This window comes from Nomascus leucogenys, chromosome 9 (genome assembly GCF_006542625.1).
Source record: "Nomascus leucogenys isolate Asia chromosome 9, Asia_NLE_v1, whole genome shotgun sequence".
Classification (NCBI taxonomy): domain Eukaryota; kingdom Metazoa; phylum Chordata; class Mammalia; order Primates; family Hylobatidae; genus Nomascus; species Nomascus leucogenys.
The window spans coordinates 3,140,929-3,165,748 of NC_044389.1; the positions used below are offsets into that span (position 1 = coordinate 3,140,929).

At 37.4% G+C, this 24,820-nt stretch overlaps 1 protein-coding gene across 1 annotated transcript in view; it reads left to right on the forward strand.

The window, feature by feature from the left end:
- Positions 1-24,820, forward strand: part of LOC100580067 (spermatogenesis- and oogenesis-specific basic helix-loop-helix-containing protein 2) — a 43,867-nt gene that overhangs the window by 13,678 nt on the left and 5,369 nt on the right. Inside the window, exons 3-9 of the mRNA XM_003270270.3 lie at positions 4,626-4,687; positions 4,768-4,872; positions 6,610-6,709; positions 8,439-8,549; positions 23,558-23,705; positions 23,861-23,952; positions 24,621-24,739. Of these exons, the coding sequence (XP_003270318.2) occupies positions 4,626-4,687; positions 4,768-4,872; positions 6,610-6,709; positions 8,439-8,549; positions 23,558-23,705; positions 23,861-23,952; positions 24,621-24,739 (737 nt within the window). The remainder of the gene's footprint in view (positions 1-4,625; positions 4,688-4,767; positions 4,873-6,609; positions 6,710-8,438; positions 8,550-23,557; positions 23,706-23,860; positions 23,953-24,620; positions 24,740-24,820) is intronic.

Genomic DNA, 24,820 nt, shown 5'->3' on the forward strand with positions numbered 1-24,820 from the left:
ACTACCTAGTGCTAACATATTTTAAGATAATCTTAGGATTCGTATGCTTAGCTCCAGAATTCCAGGGATATTTCACTCTTGGCTTAGATAAGTTCTCAAAATTGAGCCATACTCAAAGGGCAGATACTTGCTAATTCAGACACATCTTGCTACTTATCTTCCAAAGACAGGTACATAAAGTTTAAATATGTTTTAAACTCGTCAGTATATGGGGAGTTGTGGTTTTCTTCTCCATAAAATGGTTCTTCAGTCAAAATTCTGTGATTCTCATGAGCTCAGAGCAGTTTAGCAACAGAAGAGGAATGCAGGATGTGGCTCCATCTGCTCTGTCAACAAATCAAGTTTGAATCTGATTTCATTTCTTTCCCGTGTAGCTTTGTCTGACCAGCTAACTGATCACTAAGAAAACCCAATCTTGTGAGCCACAGAGATCTAACAAGTTGTCCTTTTATGTCTCCAAGACATCCTTGACTTGACAGTGTAACTCATTAAATCTTACTAGGTAGTTTGCATGACCTACTCCTCTGAATATTCGACAATAAACACAGTAACAGCAAAACATCTAAGTAGCTTTACTAAAACCTTTTTCCTATGAATTGGTGGAGGAAGTGAGTAGGAACTGAGGACAACTCTAGGTCTTTATAACTTCTAGCACTGTGTCACATGGTGAATGTTGCAGCAGGAACTCTGTGGGAGAGCCGAGTGGGAACAGGGCACACCACTCTTCACTATTAGCCAGAATAAACTATCAGAGCCTAATTAAGTAATTAACAAAGAACATTATTTGTTACAAGTCCCATGTAGGTCATACCAGGTTAGTATGGCTGCATTTAGCCCATGGACAGAATAATGGGTAACTGTACTCAAGAAAACCACAACCCAAAGATGATACTGGCTTTTGTCCCTGGAAATCCTTATGGCTCTAACAGAAGTAAAAGTAGAAAGTTCCGCAGGCTTCATAGGGACTTGTAACACCTCTTTGGCCCTCTTAGATGATAGATTTCAGAGGCCAGGGCTTTCCTGAGACCCGTTGATCAGCAGAGTGTACAACTCATCTCAAAACACTTATATATGATCTTTGTTTTTTCAGCTACCAGAGACAGATCCAGGGATGGAGGCAAGACAGTGGGTAGGTACTGCTGCAGGTTGAGCTGATGCTGGGTGCAGTTCTAGAGGGCACTGCAGGCAGGCATAGGAATGGAACCGAGAATATCAGTATCCAATCTCGAAAGTGAGGTGTAACCTCAGGAAACATCATGACATTTAAACAGCATAATCGTGAAACATGAGGGAAAATGAATTGTCCCCAGATAAATTGCAAAACATAAGAGACATTAATTGAGAAGGTCTGCAGAGCCTATAATTTGATTTTGGTATATAGAAGAGGAAGTAGTATCAGTTGATGTGGATAAAAGTGATTTGTATTTTGGTTTGTCTTTGCATTGCTTAGTTTTGTTTCAAGGAATATTCATTCACAAAAAAAAGAGAACATTTGCTGGTTGATCCTAGAAACAGAAGCTCTTTTAGCTTATTGATTTGTAGAGAATGTGAATGAGTAGCTGAGCTTAAGACCAGAGTGTTGGATTCTGGGAACTCTTATCGATTGCAGGAGTCCCTGTACAGCGGGGGAGTGTGTGTTTGGTAATTGATTCTGTGATAATAACAAAAGTCCAAGAATCCCAGTTTTGTCTGATGTAAAGCTTGAAATTTGAAAGTCATCAGGGCATATAAATCTATATATCCATATCTTACATATTTTTTGTGTCAGCAAAATCAACTTTCAAATTTTTGAAAAATCAAGTTTTCAGAAATGGACATAGGAAGATTTCTAAAATCAAACAACCTGTTTTAAAAAAATCATTTAACTGTATTTAGGATAATTTACTTTTTTGAATCCACTATGCAGTATTTTTTATTTCAACATTTAAACTACCCAATAATTTTCTTTCAGTGGTCCCATCTGCTCAGTCCATTATTCCCTTTCACCTCTCTTTCCTCATTCTGTTGTCCATACCTCCATTATAATCCACACTTTCTCATCACTTAAAAATATATATACGAGGCTAGGCACAGTGGCTCTTGCCTGTAATCTCAGCACTTTGGGAGGCTGAAGCCAGAAGATTGCCTGAGGCCAGGAGTTTCAGACCAGCCTGGACAACATAGTGAGAACCCATCTCTACTAAAAATACAAAAAAATAGCCGAGTGTAATGGCACACACCTGTAGTCCCAGCTGCCTGGGAGGCTGAGGTACAGGATTGCTTGAGCTTGGGAGAGTAAGGCTGCAGTAAGCCTTGACCACGCCACTGCAGTCCCGCCTCAGTGACAAAGCAAGACCCTGTCTCAAAAAAAAAAAAAAAAAAAATCAATCAATCTGTCTATCTGTCTGTCTGTCTGTCTGTCTAAAACATATATATTTATTTTCATATATATATGAAATGCTGACATCCTGGCAGGCATCAATTCCGATCTTCCTATTCCCTCCGTGTCACCACGCCACCTACACCAGTGTAGGAAGTGCCTTTCTTACCTCCACATTTGGTTGGCCAGGCAAACTCTATCCTCCCTCCTGCATATGCCTATTTTGATGATAATATTTCTGCCTGAGTTTCTCATTTCCTCATAGAAACCATGTTTTCTTTCCTTTCTTCTCTCTTAGCCTAAACTCCCCAGAATTCATAGCACAGAATCAAGTCTGAATGGACCTCAATGTGGTGTCACATTTTCTTAGTAATCCTGATAGCCTGAAGTAATTAATTTAGTAAATATTCTGAAATATTTAACTTTACCAAAGGTTCACAGGTATGCCCGCTTTCCTTACCATCAGCTCTTGCCTGGATCGCTGCCCTAGGGTCTCTCCAGTCCACCCGTGTCACCCCTATCAGTGCATCCCATCATAGGCAGAGTGGTCTTTCTAAAATGCAAATGTAATTGTGTTGGTTGCTCCTGAGTTTCATAGCTTTCTGTTGCCCATTTTTCTTCAATACCAAACCTTTCCTGTGGCCTAACAGGCCTTCTGTGAGCAGAGCCCAGCCCTCCCTCACTCTTTGGTCTCCACTTAATGCTTTTCTTCCTCAGATGCCCTGTGCCAGAGCTCTCCTGGACATCTTGTACCTTCTCAAACGCACCTGTTCTCCACCACCCCAGGGCTCCTGCATATGCTGTGCCTTTTGCCCAGAATGTTCTGTGCTGCACATCTGCTTTCTGCCCTCCCCCTCTCCCCAGCCTTTTCTGTGTCTAGCCAGCACCAAGGGTTGTCCGCCTGGAAGCCTCCCCCAAGGCTGCTGAGGCAGGTTGGTGCCCAGGTGTGGACTCCTCTTGGCCCCTTTGGTTTTCCTTCCTGGCATTGGACACATTTTCAGCCATACAATTATCTACAGTGATTTGTTTAATGTCTTTCTGCCCCAAGACCGCCAGCTGTGTGAGAGCAGGAACCTTGTCTGTCTGTTTACCATGATATCCCCCAGAGCCTGGCACAGAGCTGGCACATAAGAGGTTCTCGATATATATGACTCAGATATATACATTATATTAATATATGATGTAATTTGAAATATAGAATGTGTACTTACTTCCAAATGCATATGTAAGATAAACTAACAATGTTATGCAGTGGGGGTGCTCCCAGTTCTCATTTTAATGAATAAATAATAACCATATATAACCATATGCTAATAAATGATGTTTTAAAATATTTGAGAATAGCTTACTTTTCTTAGATAGTTTTAAACTGTTTTCTTTAAAGTCTCTTTCACAGTCATGTTCTCCATGAAAATCATTTCATTTTGGCTAATGCCAAGGCTCAGTATCCATCCAATCATCGAATTCCAGACTTACTGTACTGAGTTTAGTGAATTATAATGCCACTTTAGGAAAAAAGTTTTATTTGAAAAATTTCAAGAAATAAAAGGGGAGAGAGTATAATAATACACCCATAATGGAGCCTCAGCAGTTACCCACATCTGGCTCATCATGTTTCTCCCTACCTTCCCACCCCTGCCCACCAGTGGATTATTTTAAGACAAATCTAAAATACTGTTTTATTTCATCCATAAATACTTTAATTGGTACCTCTCTAAGGTGAGGACTCAGAGAATAACCACAAAACCCATATTATACCTGAAAATTAGTAATCACTTCTTAGTATTGTCAAATATCCCATTAGCATTCAAATTTCCCTGCTTATCTTATGATTTTTTTTAAACTGTGAGTTTATACAAATCAGGATTCAACTTTCCTTTTTCTTGTCTTGTTCTTTAATTATATATATATTTAAAAGGAGTCATTTGTCTTACAGAATTCCCCCCATTCTAGATTCTTCTTATTTCATTCCCATGATGTTCTTTAAAATGTTTCTTTCTTTCCACAAATTTCTTGTAAACTGATGATCTGATCAAAAATTTGAATAAGGTTTAGGCTTCTTTTTGTTTTTAAGAAAAAGTGATTCATCTCTTTCCTCACTGATTTGAGATGCTACTTTTACTAAATTTCCATATTAATGATATTATTTTAAATTCTAAAGAAGTGAAGAAAATCACTGTAGTTAGTTCCTAATAGCTAAACTCCTGAATCTCAATTTTTTGAATAATGATTTTGCTTCATTTTAACATTTTCTTTCCTCTCTCAGATTTGGCAAAAAGAAAAATACACATTCACTGTTTGTTTTTATAATCCCTGAAAATTTTAAAGGTATGTACCTGCCAAATATAGTATTTGTTTTTTCTCTAAATAGAAACTATAAGGTCAATATTTAATATAAAGATTCTTAGGTTGTATTTCAGGGCATGGAGCTGATATTGCTTTAACTGAACCACTGACAATGGAAAAAATGAGTAATGTGGTAAAATACTGGAAAACATGTCCCTCAAACACTGGTGAGTAAAAAATTTCCAAAGGTTAGAAAATTTGAATTAAAATCTTTGAAAACTATGCTATTTTCTGACAAAAACAAGCATAAATAAAATAAAGGGAGAAGTATATATTCTTTACCTGGAAAGAAAAAAAGCTGCGTCTTCAGAGGTTTAGAATGTGTTGCCCAAGGGCAAATACAGTGCTGCTGCGGTAGGCACAGGGTTGGGGGGGGGGTTGGTAGCAGCATTGTGTTACTATTTTTTTTTCTTTTTTCGTAGCCTAGCTACCATAATTTCTTACTCATTAAAATGGAATTAACTGTGCTGTGGCATTGTGTGATTATCTAAAAGCCAGGGGCACTAACCTACAATTGTATTGTACTTTCTACTTTGCAAAACACTTGCATATAAATTATTTTACTTCTTAAAGTTAATAGGGTGGTTGCCCTTTCTGTTCTAGATTTTAGATGCAGAGGATTAATGTCAATGCTTCAATTAGACCTCACATTTCTAAACTCTTTGCCTATTAGATTATGCATATCACCAGTATCTAAACACTTAAACTAATTAAATTAGCTTTCATTTGACTTGTGAAAGGACAGACTCCAATTGTGGACATTAAATTCTACTGGAATCATTACTGGTCAGTGACTATTTTTGGTCTTTCTAGGCCTGGGATACTAAATAAGAAATCTTTTAAAATGAAGATGATGTTAAATTGGGACTATTGTTGGTCAAGGGGTACAAGGTTTTGGTTATATAAGATGAACAAATTCTGGGGGTCTAATATACCACAGTGGATTATAGTTAACAATACTGTATTGTTTACTTGAAATTTGCTAAGAGGGTAGATCTTACATGTTCTCATCACCAGACAAGTTAACGATGTGATGTGATGGATATGTCAATTAACTTGATTGTGGTGATTATTTCACAATATATACGTATATTATCAACTCAAGTTGCACACCTTAAATATGTACAATTTCGAATTGTCAATTATACTTTAATATAACTGGGAAAATTAAGATGATTTTTTCTTAAAATGGGCCTGAAATATACTTTCTGGATTTATCCTGATAATGATTATATGTGATTTACTGAAACAGTCCTTTTTTAATGTTCTTTTTAAATATTCAGATGAGTGAGTCTATTTATGACATTCCAGTGGCTCCCAGCCCTTGTGCTGCTTCCTGGAAATAGCTAACTTTGGTGACTGACGGCTTTTGCAACCTCTTCTTATTTGGTTCTCAGTGAAATAGAGCAGCTGCTCGTCACCTGCCCACGCCCTTCTGTTGGTCATGACCATGTCTGCTTCCAGTTGTCTCGTCTTTGCTCTGAGGATGAGCAGCTGCAAAAAAGAAAAAATTTTTTTCAGATGCTATATTTTGACAGTGCAGCTGCTTATTGAAGACTCATGCTTTTTTTTTTTTGTCTCCTGACATTTACCTATAAATAGGAACTTGATAAATAAACTCAGTTGAATGTGTTTTAAGCACACCTGTCGCTAAGTGACTAGAATCTGGCTTAAAGGTATCCTGGGGTAAATAATATAGAGTATTTTAGTTTTTGCTTTCTAACCTAGGTGGTTTTATATTTCACAGAAATCTATAAGTTGCTTTCAGTTTTAAAAATACTGCTTTGTAAAATCTATTGAGTAAAAGACAACAACTGCATTAAGGATTGGGGCTTGTGTGTTTGATTAGCATCATCTCCTTAAGTGACTTTAGAAATAAATAGTCCCCCTCTCAAAACTTTCAGTTAAGATTGAAAATGCTACTGGGCCTGAAGAACCTGGATTGCCCTTGCAGAGGTCTTACAGCGAACACCTGGGATATTTTCCTACTGATCTATTTGCCTGGTTAGTTTTTTGTTCTTTTTCATAATAGCAATATTTTTAGAGAACTTATTGATTGTGGCTATTTTGTGGAAGAGGGGTGCAGCATTTGCTGTACTTAAGAATCCTGAGCTGGCACCATAGGTACACATTACAGAAGTATTCAACTTAATATAAGGAAATACTTCATAAACAATTAGACTTGATCACAGGGGAACAGGTCAAATTGTAAGGTAGTGAGTTCCCCATCATTGGGGAATATGATCAGTATTAGAGTCTCTGTTATCACTAAGCAAAGTTAAATGGCAGCAGTGGTATTTAAACTTAATAAAAACAGTGAAATTCCTCAAACAAAAATTTTACGTGGAACCCCAATATTTAAACAGACAAGAACAGCCACAACTGTTATACACCTACTACTCAGCTTCTTGCCATTGTCTTTCTTGAACTCATGAACCTATCCCCCCAGTTATTGAAAATCTCCCTTTAAAAAGGATTTAATGTCTTTTACATACCTCATGTAGCTTTTGGAATCTTCTCGTTTGGTATACAAGGCAAGTTTTAGTGTGTGTCTCTGTATCTCTTTGTGTTTCTCTGTCTCTCTGTCTCGTAGATATTAGAAGTGGCATTCAAACCTGGATTGGGTAGGCAGTTGAACTGGGGATTAGACCCTTCCAATGCTAGTAGGCTTATAAAATTCAATTTTTGTGAATTTCTTCCCTTCACTTTAAGCTGATTTCCAAGGAGGTTTTAAGTAGAGCCTAGGGATACAAAGAATGGACATAACTGCTGAGGGCATGTGTACTGATGATGGTGAAAATTTTAAGTTAGTCACTTCCAGAATTTGTAGAATGTGGCCATCTACTGTTTTGAACAAGAAAGGGACTTGGCAGTCAGTAAGTGTGGTTAAACCAAAGCTGACTTTGGTAATGCAGAGATATCAACAGCTTTCTTGGTCTTATTTAACATTTTAATCTTTAAGAGGCTTGCCATATTAACCCTTATCTAGGATATGGGGTTGGGAAAGGTTTTGGAAGGCCTTAATTTTCTTATATTACTTGCAACTGCTTTTCTTTTTAAAAAAGTTTTTATGACTACATAGTATGCATGTGCTTTTTGATCTCTACTCATCTTGAATCCTTCTGTCTTCCCTCAGTATCTTACCACTGTAAATAAAATTTTCAAATCGAGTTATATCTCTTACGATAGAGGAAATAGGATTAGTTTGCAAGTTTCTTAGATTAATATATTTCTAAACCAGAATGCCTGAAGAAGTTCTGCAAAAATAGTAGAGCCAAAAAATGTCCATTAAATGACAAATTTTAAAATGGAGGGAACCTGCGCTTTGCTGGTCAGGTTGGCCTAGGGTGTATCTTGTCCTTCTAATCCTTTATGCTTTTTTCCTGTAATGTACTTTCCTTCTGAAGGGTGCATAAAGTCATATAATATGGTGTAGTCATAATTGATGAGGTCAGAATGTTTTAATCCTGCTTGTATCTATTGTTAACAATTTATTTTAGAATTTTGATCAGTCATTGAATTTAGGATGATTTTGATAATATATTCTTTTGAAATTTTGAAATAAACATTCTGCACCAAATGTCTAAGATACGGTGTTTTGACACTTATTGCCCCTTTGTATGAAGCAAGAGACTTAGAGAAGCATCCATGTTTAGTGTATTGGTGCGTATTATTTAATTTTGCCCGACAATTTTCCCCTTTAATATATGGTATGGTTTTTTCTTGTTTCTAGCCCTGAATCTTTAAGGAATGGCAATGGGTTTGAATTAAATGCTTCGTTGTCAGAGTTCGAGAAAAACAAAAAGATTTCTGTTCTTCATTCAAGCAAGGAAAAACTAAGAAGGTGAATTTTAATATAGCACTTTTTAAGCATTATTCTTTTGTAGGGAGAAATTACTTTAATTTTTATAATTTTTTGTAATATTATTAAAAGTATAGTGAAACTAGTAAATTTAGCAAACAAATAGATGCCACTCACTCATTCAGCCGTGTAGTCATTCAATAAACATTTCTGAGTCTGCAGTGCATGCCAAAGAAGGATTGGAGAACTGAGATAAAAAATAAGTCCCTGCCTTCAAAGGTGTTCTGAGTCTAGTGCTCAGACAGATTTTTAAATAGGCTACTAAGTAGAAAATTATGCTTTTTAATACATGTCATGATGAGAACACAAAATAAGGACGCTAGGAAAGTTTTCTAAGACAGAATAAGGGGACAGCAAAAGTTTTCTTGAGATGGCAATAGCTAAATTGAGCTTTTCACACGTTGCAATTAATTTGATTTGGAAATCAGGGAAGGGTATTTTATATGGAGGGAATAATAGGTACAGAGGTTGGCAGTCTTAGAGAGTACAGTGAATTTATGGAACTGCATGTATGTCCATATGGTTGGCCATCAGGTCACAAGGGGGAAGAGGCAAAAGATGAGAGGTAGTAAGTAGGGGCTGGGTATTTCATACTATGAAATTCAAATTGTAACCTGGTCTGTTGGGCAGTTGCTAAAGGATTTTAGCAAAGGAGTGATATGAGATTTATACCTTAGAATGAACACTCTAATAGGATGTAACACAGTGAATTGCATCTGGAGGCCAGAAGGAGTCTATAATAAGAAATGATAATTTCCTGAGCTATGGTGTTAGCAATGAGATAGAGAGGAATAAGCCAATTCTAGATGTATTAACTAGGAAGAATCAGCATGAGCATGGCTAAGGATAAGTGAGGTGTAACTCCCAAGTGGATGGTGACACCATCCGCTGACGAAGAAGGACAGTAGAATGGCAGTGTGAGGTAAATGTATTTTTATTTTTACTCTTGTTGAGCTTGAATACTTCTAGGTTTGAATACCTCTTGGAGTACAGAGTTGGCCCTTTGATTCTAGAGAAAGGTCTAGGCTTAGAAATACAGGCTTAGAGGAATGAGGACACAGCATTTCTTTGAAGCAATGGACATAGGAATGGATATAGGGTGGTTGTGGGAAGCACGTAGAGAAGGGACTAGTGGAGAAAAGAACCTTAAAAAGATTCTCAGTATTTAAGGTACAGGCAGCAGAGAAGGAATCCATGGGGAACACAAGGAGTTACTAAGGAGATAAGAAGAATACCAAGAGGCAGTGGTATTGAGCAGACCAGGGGAGAGGAATTTCCTAAAGGAACAGGTGCTCAGGAGTATCATGTGATGCAGAGAGATCAAGTAAGGTTAAGAGCTGGTAATTGACTATTTGTATTGAGCCAGACCTAGATGTCATTGATCTTGGCAAAAATCATTTCATTGGTATGGTTAGAGAAGAAGCACCATTGCAGAAAGAAAGATGGGAACACAGATGAAATGAAGTTGGGAAGTATTTACAAAGGGACCGAGGGTAAAGTATGAGATTTTGATAAGAGGCCAGCCTTTAATATGCTTATGTTACAAAAGAAGCAGCTGAGAGAGAGAAAGAAGTTTTGAAGATCCTCATGTTCTAGTTATCTGTGGTTGCATAAAAATTAAAACAAGATTTACTGGCTTGAAACAACCACCATTTTATTGTAACTATGTTTTTATGAGTTAGCAGTTTGAGCAGGGCTCAGCCAAGCAATTCTTCTGCCTACATGACATTAACTGAGTTACTCATAGTTTTCAGCTGGTGGATGGTCCAGTCAGGAGGGTCCAAGACATCACGTATCTGGAGCTTTTGCCAGCATGGGTTGGAAGGCTGAGCTCAGCGGGGGCTGTCAACTGAAGCCTTTCCAGTAGAGTAGTTTTAGGGTCGTTGGACTTCTTTCATGGTGGCTCAGGGCTCCTAGAGAGAGTGTTTCAAGAGACAGGAAGGGGACGCTGCCAGTCTCTTCAGGCCTGAGCCCAGGCCACTTCTACCATAGGCTAGTGGTCAGAGCCATCACAGGGTCCACCCAGATCCAAGGGGAGGGACATAGCCCCACCTGTCAGTGGGAGGAAGGTCAAATAATTTTAATCCCCCGCAGCTGATGAGGGGGTGTTGGTGATGGAGTGAGCATCCCTGAGGAGGCAGAAGGCAAGGGAATCCAGAACCAGGTGGAAGAATGTCTCTTCCATGGAAAATGGAGAGGAGGAGTTTAGGCTCAGTGTGAATTCATATGAGTTTTTCGATGGGGCCTGATCAGGGAGGAAGTTGAGCAAGTTCTTTGCTGAATGGTCCCCCTCCATCTGCTGAAGATTAGTGGGAAGATGATGGGGTTTGGGCTTGATGGGATGGGGTGGTAGATAGGCTACTCTGGCTCTAAAGAGCTTCATTCCCATGACTGCTGCCTTGCCAGGTCAAGACTTAGGGCCCGCTGGCCAGTGCTGTCCCATAGATCTCACTCATCTGAAGCAAAATGAGAAAAATACAGTGCACTGAGTATTTTTTACAGCTACATATTATACAATTGATATCCTAAGATTATATTCTCCATACTTTATTTGATGTTAAAATGTTGATATTAGCAAATGATAATAATGAAATGATACGAGGAAACATTTATTCCTTGTTTTTTCATTATTTTTCATGTCCAGATCTAATGTTGGGAATCCTTTATTGGTCCCCCAAAGTTGTGTGTTAGTTTTCTTTTTAAAATTTTAATGGTTGATGAAAATTAAAATCTAGTAGACTGAAAAGATGCTTTGGGGTTGTTCACATCTGTGGCATTATTTGAAGGACTAGAAATCTTTGTTTCTCAAAAAGAAGAGCTGTGACAAGGACCTCCCCCTTTCTCTTTAGAGATTTGCCTGGGAGCTCCCACGAGGTAAACACCATCCCTGATTAGTTTTTGCCTTTCCCCCTTAACCCTTTTGACTATGCCTGTGAGTCTGAAATTGTTGCTTCTAGTCTGTTTCCTTTCTTCCTCCTCCTCTTTCTCTCACCTCCTTTACATATGGTTTTGGGTTTTTGTTTTTAAGCAGTAGGGCAACATGATGTTTGCTAATGTTAAGGAAATGATGGTTCTGGCCAGTATTTTTGCACTTGGGAAATTTTTTTCTCTGATACTCGCATTCTTCTTATTAGAACACATTAATCAAAATTAGCTAATTCTTATATTCTTGGTGAAATCCCATTCATTATATATTTGTAAATACATAAACATGTTTTTATCTTGTAAAGTGTGTATTCTCCAAATGATGTCATCACATTTTTGTGTACCCATGAGTCTGACATGATGGTGGTTTAATAATTTTGGGTGTGTCTATTCACTTGAGAAGAAAGGAAATGTTGAGCTTTGCCATAGTGTCCCACAAATGAAGACTTTTCCAGGACTAGACAAGTCTTAAAGATTCAAGAAAGATAGAATAGGCAGTTCTCGGAGGGTTCCAAGTTGTATCTGGCCCAGATACCTTTCCCTGTAAGTCCTTGTTTGCTTGAGACACATTTGTACAGAGGGGAGCCCCAAGTAGACATCTGTGCCTTGTTTCAGATCTTAGAGGGAAAATGTTAAGTCTTTTACCATCACATATGATGTAAGCTGTAGCCTTTTGTGCATGCTTTTTTATCAGCTTAAAAAAATGTTCCCTTCTAGTCCTAGTTTAGGATTTTATCATGAATGGATGTAAAATTTTGTCAGTCTTTTTTCTCTATCTAGTAAGATGATTATTTCTCCTCGTGTTTGTTAACGTGGTGATTATGACTGATTTTTTTAAATGCAAAACTTCACTTTGTCTTAAGGTATAGATAATTTTTGTTTATTGCTGGATTAGATTTGCTAATATTTTGTTAACAATTTTTGCATCTGTGTTTATGACAGATATTGGTTTGTAGTTTTCTTACAATGTTTTTATCTCATACTGGTCATATAAAATGAAATGAAAAGTCTTCTGTTTGCTGAAACAATTTGTATAGAAGTGATATGTTTGATAGGATTCAACAGTGAAGTCATCTAGGCTTGGAATTTTCTTCATGGGAAAGTTTTAATTACATATTCAATTTCTGTAATTATTATAGGACTAAATTCCCTATTTTTTCCTTTTGGCTGTTTTTTTCTGTGTCAGTTTGGTTAATTTATGTCTTTCAAGAAATTTGTCCATTTAATCCTAAGTGTCACATTTATTTAACAACATGATCTTATTATCGTTTTAACATCTACAGGTCTGTGATGATGGCTTTTTTCATTCCCGGTATTGATAAATTGTGTTTTCTGTCTTGTTTCTTGATCAGTCTAGCAAAAAAAGGTTTGTCACTTTTATCAGTTTTACTGATTTTTTTTTCAGTGAAGCACATTTTGATTCATTGATTTTCTATATTAGCTCATTGTTTCATTTCACTGATTTCTGCTCTTTGTCTTTCTATACTTTGTGGGTTTGTTTGTTTGTTTGTTTGTTTTGAGACAGAGTCTTGCTCTGTCACCCAGGCTGGAGTGCAGTGGTATAATCTTGGCTCGCTGCAACTTCTGCCTCCTGGGTTCAAGCAATTCTCCTGCCTCAGCCTCCCAAGCAGCTGGAATTACAGGCGTCTGCCACCACATCTGGCTAATTTTTGTATTTTTAGTAGAGATGGGGTTTCACCATATTGGCCAGGCTGGTCTCAAACTCCTGACCTCGTCATCTGCCCACCTCGGCCTCCCAAAGTGCTGGGATTACAGGCATGAGCCATCATGCCTGGCCTCTATACTTTGCTTTTTAAAAAAAAAAGTCTTTGAAAATGTGGCACATATACACCATGCAATATTATGTAGCCATAATGAAGAATGAGTTCATGTCCTTTGCAGGGACATAGATGAAGCTGGAAACCAGCATTCTCAGCAAACTAACACAGGAACAGAAAACCAAATACCACATGGTCTCACTCATAAGTGGGAGTTGAACAATGAGAACCCATGGACACAGGGAGGGGAACATCGCACACCAGGGTCTGTCTAGGGGTTGAGGGGAAAGGGGAGGGAGAGCATTAGGACAAATACCTAATGCATGCGGGGCTTAAAAACCGAGATGACGGGTTGATGGGTGCAGCAAACCACCATGGCACATGTATACGTACCTAACAAACCTGCACGTTCTGCACATGTATCCCAGAACTTAAAAAATAAGTAGAGCGGGCGCAGTGGCTCACACCTATAATCCCAGCACTTTGGGAGGCCAAGGCGGGCGGATCACGAGGTCAGGAGATCGAGACCATCCTGGCTAACATGGTGAAACCCCATCTCTACTAAAATATTAGCTGGGTGTGGTGGTGGGCGCCTGTAGTCCCAGCTGCTCGGGAGGCTGAGGCAGGAGAATGGGGTGAACCTGGGAGGCGGAGCTTGCAGTGAGCCGAGATAGCGCCACTGCACTCCAGCCTGGGCGAGAGCAAGACTCCATCTCAAAAAAAAAAAAAAAAAAAGTCTTTGTAGGTAGAAACTTCCATAATTGATTTTAACCTTTTCTTCTTTTCTAATATAAGCACTTAAAACTAAAGCTTTTCCTTTATAAAAGTTTTTCTCTCAGCATTGCTTCAGCTGCATCTCATCAGCTTTGATATATTTCCACTATCATTCAGTTCAAAATATTTTCTCATATCCCTTGTGATTTTTTTCTTTTCACTAGTAAGTCTTTTCACTGTTTAGAAGTGTGTAACTTAACTTGAATGTTTGGAGACTTTCTAGGTATTGATTTATAATTTAATTATGTTGTCATCTGAAAACATGCTTTGTAAGGTTTCTGTCCTTTGTTATTTTCTGAAACTTGTTTTATGGCCCAAAGCATGCTCTCCCTTGATGAATGTTCCATATGCATTTGAAAAGACCGAATTCTTCTGTTTGGGGGGTATAGTATTCTATAAATATTAATGAGGTAGAGTTAGTCAATAGTGTTTTTCATATATTCTGTTCCCTTACTGATTTTTTGAGGGTTAAATTTTTCAGTGACAACTCTTTTTCCCTTTTTTTCTGAGAGTTTTTGCTTCATGTAGTTTGAGATTCTGTTGTTAGATGCCTGTCTTCTTGCTGAATTGACCCACTTATCCTAAGGAAATGATAATGCTAATTTTTCTATGCTAGTACTCCCTGTGTTAAAAAATCTACTTTGATATTAATATAGCTTTCTTGTGATTAGTATTTGCATGTTTTTTTCTAACCTGTATATGTCTTTATATTTAAAGAGTGTCCCTTGTAAATAGCATGTAGTTGAATTTTGTTGTTATTTTTTACTCATTCTGACAATCTCTGTTGTTCATTTTCATATAACATACTTACTGTTAAGTGCGGTTTTAGGTTCACAATTTTTCTATTTGAGTTCATTAGTCTAATCTATTTTCTTTTTCCTTTTTTTCTCATTACCTGCCTTCCTTTGCGTTTATCGAGTATACTCTAGCATTTCTTTTTATCTCTTTCATTGACTTTTTAGCTAAAACTATTTTTTATTGGTCGCTCTAGGGATTATGATATGCATCTTTAACTTATCATAATCTACCTTGAATTGATATTATGCCCTTAAAATACAACAGCATATTTCTATTTACCTTCTTTCATTTTTTCTTATTGTTGTCATACATTTTACTTTTACATATGTTATTGTGTTAGTCCATTCTTGTGTTGCTATGAAGAAATACCAGAGACTGAGTAATTTATAAAGAAAAGAGGTTTAATTGGTTCATGATTCTGCAAGCTGTACAGGAAGCATAGCAGCTTCTGTTTCTGGTGAGGCCTCAGGAAGCTTACAATCATGGCAGGAGGCAAAGTGGAGCCAATGTGTCACATAGCAAGAAGAGGAGCAAGAGAGAGAGAAAGGAGAGGCCTCAAACTCTTTTAAACCACCAGATCTTGCATGAACTGAGTGAGAACTCACTCATCAAGTGAGGGGATGGCGCAAAGCTAAACCCTAGAGCGCCCCCATGATTTAACACCTCCCACCAGGTTCCACCTCCAACATTGGGCATCACATTTCACCATAAGATTTGGAGGGGACAAAACTTCCAAGCCACATCAGTTATCAACCCAGCATTGTTATTAGTTTTGCTTAAACAGTAAGCTGTTGTCCAGTTATTTAATACTGTATGACAAATTACTCTAAAACTTGGTAGTGGAAATCAACAAACTGTTTATCATATCTCAGGATTTTGTGAGTCACCAGTTCGGGCAGAGCTTGGCTCTGTGATTCTTCTCTGTGTGGTGTTAACCATGGCACTCCATGATGTTCAGCCAGCAATTGGCCTGTCTGGAGATTCCAGCACAGCATCATCCACACGTGTGGTCTTCTTGTGGGTATGGCTGCAGGTTGTGCTCAAATGGGCTGTTCTTCCCTGTGGTCTCATCACTTCTCCACATGGTATCTCCAGCAAGCTAGAAGGACCTCTTACATGAAGGCTTAGGATTCCATGAGACCAGTGTGAAAGCTACATCTTCTGAAATGCTGGTCCCAGAACTCTTATAGACGCAGTCTCCAGGTATCTTTTGGTTAAAGCAGGCACAGGCCAGTGAAGATTCAAGAGGAGAGGAAATGGACCCTGACTCTTCATTGAAGAAATAAGTAATTTTCAGTGACTTTAATCTTAACTCTTAACTCTTATCTTTTTAACCCAAATTTCAGATTCTTGTTTGCAGTGAAACAGGCTCTTCATTGTATACAAGGTTTTGTCTGAGTTGCAAAAATTCTCTGCCCATGCATTTCCCTGTATTACCATCTTTTGCTCCTGCATTTCCCCACTCAATCTTGGCTGCCACAATCAAAGGGACATAAAGAACAAGGACACTTTTTTCTTGCCTCTGTAGTAGAAATCTTAGCAGTATACATCTGCTCTAGGCCTGTCAAATAAATGTATACTATTGGTTTTTAAAACATTAATAAATTAGAAAACTACCCTTTAATGTATGCCACCATATTTATCATGTCTTAGACTCTTCACTTGTTTGTGCAAATCATATTTCCATCAGATATTATTTCCCTTTATCTTCATGTAAGATAAAGACATTTTCAGATAAAAGACACCTTAGATATTTTGACACCAGTGGACCTGCAGGGTAAGAAAGCTGAAGGAAATTCTTCAGGCTGAAGGGAAATAATACCAAATGGAAACTCGAATCACCAGAAGGACTACATAGCACCAGAAATGATAAATGTCTAAACAAAAACAAACATTTTTCATTTTAAACTATTTAAAATACTTAAAACTGTTATAAGCAAAAATTATAGCAATGTATTATGGGGTTTATAACATATGTAGCTATAGTACATATGACTATTACATGAAGAATGAGTGGGATAAATGTACTTGCATAACTTCTGCAGTTACACATTTTATGTGATGTCATGAAGTATTGACTCTAGACTATGAAAACTTCAGATATATATTGTAATCCCTAGAGCAACCCTAAAGAGATAGGCAAAATGCATTGCTGTGAAGCCAAAAGATAAATTAAAATTGGATTTTAAAAAATATTTTTAAAAGAAGGAAGGAAAGGAGGAACAGAAGAATAAAAAAGCAAAAGAGACTACAGAGGGGAAAAAGGTATGGTAGACCTTTATCCAACTATATCCAACTTATAGGCAGAAGTTTTCAGAATAGATAAAAACAAACAAAACCTAAGACCCAGCTATCTACTGTCTGTAACAGAGAAGCTTTAAATATGAAAAGATAAATTAATAGAAATATATCCATTGTGGAAACAGGAAGTATAAGAAAGTCAGATAGGCTATTTTAATATCAAATAAAGTAGACTTGAAGACAAACAGTATTACCTGAGGTAAAGAGGGGCAATTTATAATGATAGAAGTGTCAACTTCTCAGAATGATATTAAAATCACAAATAGCATGTGATAAGAACTTCAAAATATTTGGATCAAAAATTTACAGAATTAAATGGACAAATAGATAATTTTAAAACGATTGCTGGAGATTTAACACTCCTCTCTCAGCAATTTATACAACTGGACACCAAAAAATCAGCTAGAAGATGTGAACACCGCTAACCACCTCAATCTCATGAATATTTATAGAACAACACTCCCAACAACTGCAGCAGAAGACTCCTTCTCAGTGGCACGTGGTAGTCACTTAGATAGACTGTATACCGGGGGGGAAACAAGAAGCTTCAAAACATTCAAAAGAGTTGAATTAATAAAGATGTGTTCCCTGACCACAGTGAAATTAAATTAGAAATCAGTAAGAATAAGATTTAAAGGGAAATCTTAAATATATGGAAATTAAAAAAAAAAACTTCTAAGTAATCCGTGGGTAAAACAAAAAATCACAAGAAAAATTAGAAAATATTTCAAAGTAAATCTATTAAGAACAGAATATATCAGCAAACCACCATGGCACACGTCTAGCTATGTAACAAACCTGCATGTACTGCACATGTATCCTAGAACTTTAAAAAAAGAGAATGCAATATATAAAAGTTTTTAAAGAAACTACAACAAAGTTTAGGGAAAACACCATGGCTTTAAATGCTTATATTAGATAAGGCAAAAGGCCTAAAAATCAGTAATACAAGGTTCCATCTTAGGAAGGAAGACAAAGTAAACCAAAGTAAACCCAAATAAGTGGGGTGGTGAAGGGGGAGGAGGCTGGGAAAGAGACAGACACAATATATCACAATCATGAATGAAATAGGGATGATCACGATAGCTACTCTAAATATTTAAATACAAAAGAGTATACTTTGAACAATTTTACGCCAGTAAATTCAACAACTTAAATGTACTGGATAAATTCTTGAAAATCACAATTTATCAAAACTGATACCAGATGAAGCAGAAAGTCGGAATAGCTCTATATTTAACAAAATAGAACTTGTTATCAAAACCTTACCAAAGAGAAAACACTCAGGTGGTTTTACCAGAATTTCAGCAAGCATTTAAAGAAGTAATACCAGTCTTAAACACGTTCTTACAGAAATGGGAGGAGGGAATACTTCCTAACCCCTTTCATGGGAACAACATAACCCTAAGCCTGACAAAGACATTATTTATAAAGAAAATTACAGACCAGTATCCCTCATGAACATAAAAACACTTAACATAATTTTAGCAAATTGAATCAAGAAATATATAAAGATATATTATGACCACATCAGGTTTATCCTAGAAAAGCAAGACTGGTGTGACATTCAAAAATCAACCAATGGGGCTTGGCATGGTGACTCATACCTGTAATTCCAGCATTTTGGGAGGCCAAGGCAGGTGGATCACTTGAGGCCAGGAGTTCAAGACCAGCCAGACCAACATGGCAAAACCTTGTCTCTACTAAAAAAATTAAAAAATTAGCCAGGTTTGGTGGCACATACCTGTAATCCCAGCTACTCATGAGGCTGAGGCATGAGAATCACTTGAGCCCAGTAGGCAGAGGTTGCAGTGAGCTGAGATGGTGCCACTGCACTCCAGCCTGGGTGACAGAGTGAGACTCTGTCTCAAAAACAAAGCAAAACAAAAAATCAACCAATGAAATTCACCACATTAACAGAATAAAGGAGAAAAACCATGTGATTAACAAATTCTGAAAAAATATTTGACAACGCTCAATATACCATTATCATTAAAAAAATCAGCAAATAGATGTGGAAGATAACTTCCTCAGTTTGTTAAAAGGCATCTATAAAAAACTTATAACTAACATTGTACTTAGTGATAACATGTTGACTGCTCCTTAAAAAGATCAGGAACAAACTAAGGGTGCCTATTCTTACCATTTCTGTTCATCATCAAATAAATAATCCTAGCCATTGCAATTAGGCGAGATAAAGAAATAGACATACACATTAGCAAGGAAGAAGGAAAACTGTCTTACTATATGTAGATGGCATGATTGAGTATAAAGTCAAAGTCCTAAGACATTTACAAAACAGCTACTAGAACAAAAGAATGACTATAACAGGGTTACAGAAGATAAGGTACAAAAATCAATAATATTTTATATATTAACAGCAAATAATTATAAAATGAAAATATAAATATTATGACATTTAAAGTAGAATAAAATAGCTTTAGGATACTTAGGAACAAATACGCAAAAAAACCCAAATGATCTGTACATCGATCATTCAAAATGTTACTATGAAAAGTTAAATAAAAACTAAATCATGAATTATACTATAAATATGAATCGAAAGACTCACTATTGTTAAGATCTCAGTTCTCACCAAATTGAAACATAACTTTATTTGAATCCAAATCATAATCCCAGCAAGTCTTTTTCCATAAAAATTGACAAGATGATTTTACAATGTATGAAAAGGACTTAGAATATTCAAAGCAATTTTGCAAAAGTACAACAAAGTAGAAGAACTTAAACTATCTTGACTTCAAGACTTACCCTAAAGCTACAATCACCAGTAGGTAACTGGCATAAAAGTTGACAAATAGATCAATGGAACACAATAGCCCAGCACTGCATCCACATATTTATAGTCATTTGATTTTCAACAAAAGCACCAAAGCAAATATTTTGGGACAGAAAATCTTTTTAATAAATGATGCTGGAACAACTAGATATCCATCTGGAAAGAGAATCAACCTTGATCCCTTACTTCACACCATATAAAAAATTATTTCAAGATGGAGCATAGTCAGAGCTGCACCATAAAGCTAAAATTATAGAGCTTCTAGGATGACACTATTCAGTTGAATCTTCTGCTGTGTTAAAAATTGTATCTTCATCATCTAATACAGTAGCCACTAGCAACATGTGGTTTTGAGTATTCAAAATGTGGCTATTGCAACTTAGGAAATGAATTTTTAATATATGTAATATTAACTTATTAAATAGACTCACATCTATTGACTACTGTATTGGACATTACAGTTCTACAAGAAAATAGGAGAATGTCTTCACGAGCTGAGAGGACGCAGATTTTCTTTAGACAGGACATAGAAAACAATAACCATGAGAGAGAGAGAGAGTAAATAAATTGGATTTATCAAAATTTAAAACTTTTGCTGTCAAAAAGTTTTAAGAAAATAAATACGAAAGCCGCAGACCAGGAGAAAATATTTGCCAAACAGATATCTGACAAATCCCGGTATCCAAGATATGTAAAGAATTGCTAAAACTAAAAAATAAAAAGACCTGCAATTCAATTAAAATGTAGGTAAAATGTCTGCACGGACACTTGACAAAGGAAGCTATACAAGTGCCCAAAAGGCACAGGAAAAAGTGCTCAACATCATTAGCTGTCAGGGAAATGCAGATTAAGGCATAATAAATACTACTGTGTGTGCCCCAGAAAGGCCAAAATGCTAAAATGAAAACTACTGACGATATTAAATATCATCAAAGATTTGGAACAAGAGGTCTGATACATTGATGGTGGAAGTGTAAAATGGTACTACTTTGGTGTGGTAAAAGTTCTGGCAGTTTTTATAAACTTATAAAATGGCCCATCATTTCTATTCCTAGATATTACCCAAGAGAAATAAAACCATGCATTCACAAAGACATCTAGAATGTTCTAGCATCCTTATTCGTAATAACCCAAAACTGGTAACAGCCCAAGTGTTCAATAAGAGAATGGATAAGTAAGCTGTGGCATATTTATATATTTTCGAATACTGTTGCTCAGTGAAAAGGAGCAAACTGCTGATATGGGGCTAACCCCATAGATAAATCCCAGAAACATTAAAGCTGAGTGAAAGAAGCTTTACAAAAGAATACAAGCTGTAAGATTTTATTTATATGCTATTTGAGGACAGGCAAAAGAGATGTGGTATGGAAAAAAATATTAGAATTGTAGTTGCTTTATGGGGTTAGGGGATGGTATTGACTGGGAAGAAACAAGAGCTTTCTGGGTTTGTGATAATGGATTTTCATGTGTGATTAGGATTTTCATTACATATGTATTTCAAATACATACAGTTGTATGTGTTTGTCCAAACTCATAGAATGGGACTCATTGTGCATTTTTGTTTGATGTAGTGTTTACCTGAAAATAAAGTAATTTGAGCTCTAGCTACTGATACATTTAGGAGTGTAATGTGCTTATGTCTACAACTTACCTTGCTTTAATACATGTAAATATGTTGACGTATGAACAGTGGGATGACACATATATAATAAAGCAGATACTAGTTGAGCATCACTAATTTGAAAATCTGAAATCTGAAATGCTCCAAAATCAAACTTTTTCAGCACTGACATGAGATAGTGACATCTTTTCTTTCTGATGGTTCAGTGTGTACAAACTTTGTTTCAGGTACAAATATTGTATAAAATTACCTTCAGGCTATATATATATATATTATAAAACATAAATGAGTTTTGTATTAAACCTTGGGTCCCATCCCCAAGCTGTCTTATTATGTATATGCAAACATTCCAAAATCCAAAAAAGTCTGAAATCTTAGACACTTCCCCAGGCATTATGGGGAGGGATACTCAACCTGTACAGTAAATGCTAACTGTAGACTCTTAAGTGGTGAGTGTACAGGTGTTCGCTGTATAATCCTTTCAGATTTTCTCTATGTTTGAACATTTCTCTAATGTTGGAAAAATTTTAGTAGCATTTTAATAGTTTCAATTATGAATGTGACATATGCCTAGCAAAAATATTTGGAAAATGTAGAAAATGAAGGGAATAAAAATGATCCGTCATCCAGCCATCCAGAAATAACTGTACTGGATGTTTTTGCCTTCAGTCTTTTTTCCTAGGCTCCATTTTTACTTTGTTTAGTGGCTTGGATTATATTTTATATGCTGTTTTGTGTCCTACTTTTCCCCAATGAGCTTTATAACATATCACTTCCACTGCCAGGTGACATTCTACTGAACTCATGTACAGCAGCTTACTTAAGGCATCCTCCCATGTTATGTGTTGTTTTCCATATTTTACTAATATATTGCTCTGATGGGTTTCTGTGTATACATGCTGTGCTCTGTGTTTTAGATTGACTCCTTAGGATGGATCCTTAGAAGTGGAAGAACCATGTCAAAGGGTGTGATAAGTTTCAAAGCCTTTCACACACGTAGTCAAATTGTTGACTCTTCTATCCTTCCCTTCCCGGAATAGTTCCCGAGACACCCCCGCAGAGCCCCCAGAGTTCCTCAGAGCTCAGTGAGAACACCACTGATGTAGAATATTTGAGTTATTCATTGGCCATATGTCAAACTAGGTTTTTAAGTTTAATTTCTCTGCCATTCTGGTGTTTACAGAGGTTTAGTAACTTGCCTAAGGTTCCAGTTAGTAATAGCAGAGCCACCATTCAACCCTGTAGATGTCAAGGTAGTATGCAGCACGAAACAGGTGCTTAAAAATGTTTATTAAATGAACACGTGGATAAATGAAGCCACCAAGGGCTTAGGTCAGTTAGATCTACATTTCCTGTCCCCCTTCAGAGCTGTGAAAGACAGGTTAGTTTCTTTCTGATACCTGCATCCTGGTCTACTCGTTCTGTCTGTACCTACCTCATGTAAAGGAAGCAGCCTTCTGATTTTCTTTTTGCTCAGGCCATGAAGTCATGTGATACAAGATGCTAGCTGATCTGTTGTTGGAAATGTGGTCTAGGTCCCAGTGACATGAAGGTCCTGACTGCTCTTTGCCTTCTAGGCTTCTAGTGTGAATCGCAAAAGGATTTTTATATCGTGTACAATTCTCTGCTTGGAAGGCAGAGTGGTCTGCATGTTTCCATAGGCAGCAGGGGGTGGGAAGGGTGCTTTCCTCGGTGACTGGGCATCCTGCGCTCTGCAGCAGGCCTGAGGTGAGAGAGCTAGGGCTGCCATCAGCACACACAGTGCACTTGGGCAGTGGTTCTTTGTGCAGCGGTATGCGTGGGTGCCCCAGGAAGCTGTGATTTCAGGGGCTGTGAGGGCTGCTGGCTTGTGGTGACACAGCCTTTCTCTGAAATGGAGACTACATAGGGAGGGGATGGTTCCTTTACAGACATACCCAGGAGGAAGTGTTTGTCTTTGGGTACAAGGAAGAAAATGAGACTAATTATTCTTTATGTATTGCAATTCTCTGTCCAGGGAAAGAATCAAATATTGCTGTGAGCAGCTGCGTACTCTCTTGCCGAATGTAAAGGGGAGAAAGAATGATGCAGCTTCAGTTCTTGAGGCAACAGTTGATTATGTGAAATATATCCGGGAGAAAATCTCTCCAGCCATTATGGCCCAGGTATTTGACTCCCAAAGCTTTGAATTTTATCCTTATAGGCAATGCTTTAATACTACAATTTTACTTCTTTTAATTTTTTATCATTGGAAAGTATGTGTCTTTGTATGTATGTAAAAATGTCAGTATCTACCTAAATATATTTCTGTATTTTTTAGATTACAGAAGCACTTCAGAGCAACAGGAGGTTTTGTAAGAAACAACGAACACCCATCGAGCTCTCTCTCCCAGGCACTGTCATGGCACAGCGGTATGATAAGGGCTTTTGCGAATTTGAAGTCTGCTAGTTATTTTCCTCCCATGTGGATGCTAAACACATAGACAGAAACTGATCCCATCCACAGTGAAGGTGCAGGGGCTTGTTAAGGGTCAGCGAACTTTTCTAATTGCCAATGTGTATCATTTCGTTGCAGTGATAAACACAGGTAATATTCTCAAGTCCATGGTTTTTTCATCATGTGACTCACCCGTTCTTCTCCTTTTGTTATTTCTGAGGTTCTTAAAATGGGGCTTTCTCCCTTGTGAGTGTAGGGATGGTGGCGGTCCAGCAGGGACACGATGGCTTCTGGTGTTCTTCCATCCCAGAGAGGTCTTGGGCCCTGGAGCTGTCCAGCCCTATTTCAACTAGTGGTGCTTAAAGCAGGTCACTAGTGTAAAATGTGACTTCCCAAATGATTACTTCCTTCTGTAGATTGATCAGAATATGTAAACAAAGAGAAACTGGAGAAAAAGCACATCATTCCTGCACATCCTAAGGAATCATCATGGGTCATGTGTCTTTGTTCATATGTAAATAATCCATAGTTGAGGCTTTATCGGTATTTTTAGGACTTGAATGATAAAAGGGCAATTGAACTCAGCAGTGTTCACATTGTTTTCCTTGAAAAATATGCAAATAATTTTTTCTGTCCTTTCAAGGGAAAATAGTGTGACGAGCACTTACTCCCCTGAGAGAGGGCTCCAATTCCTGACTAATATGTGCTGGAATGGGTGCTCCACTCCTGATGCAGAGGGCTCCTTGGATGAAGCTGTGAGAGGTGAGCTTCACCTAGCATCTGTGCCACTTACAGGGGGACCTGCACTGCCCTGCAAACCCCCAGGCTGCTGTGCATTCACCA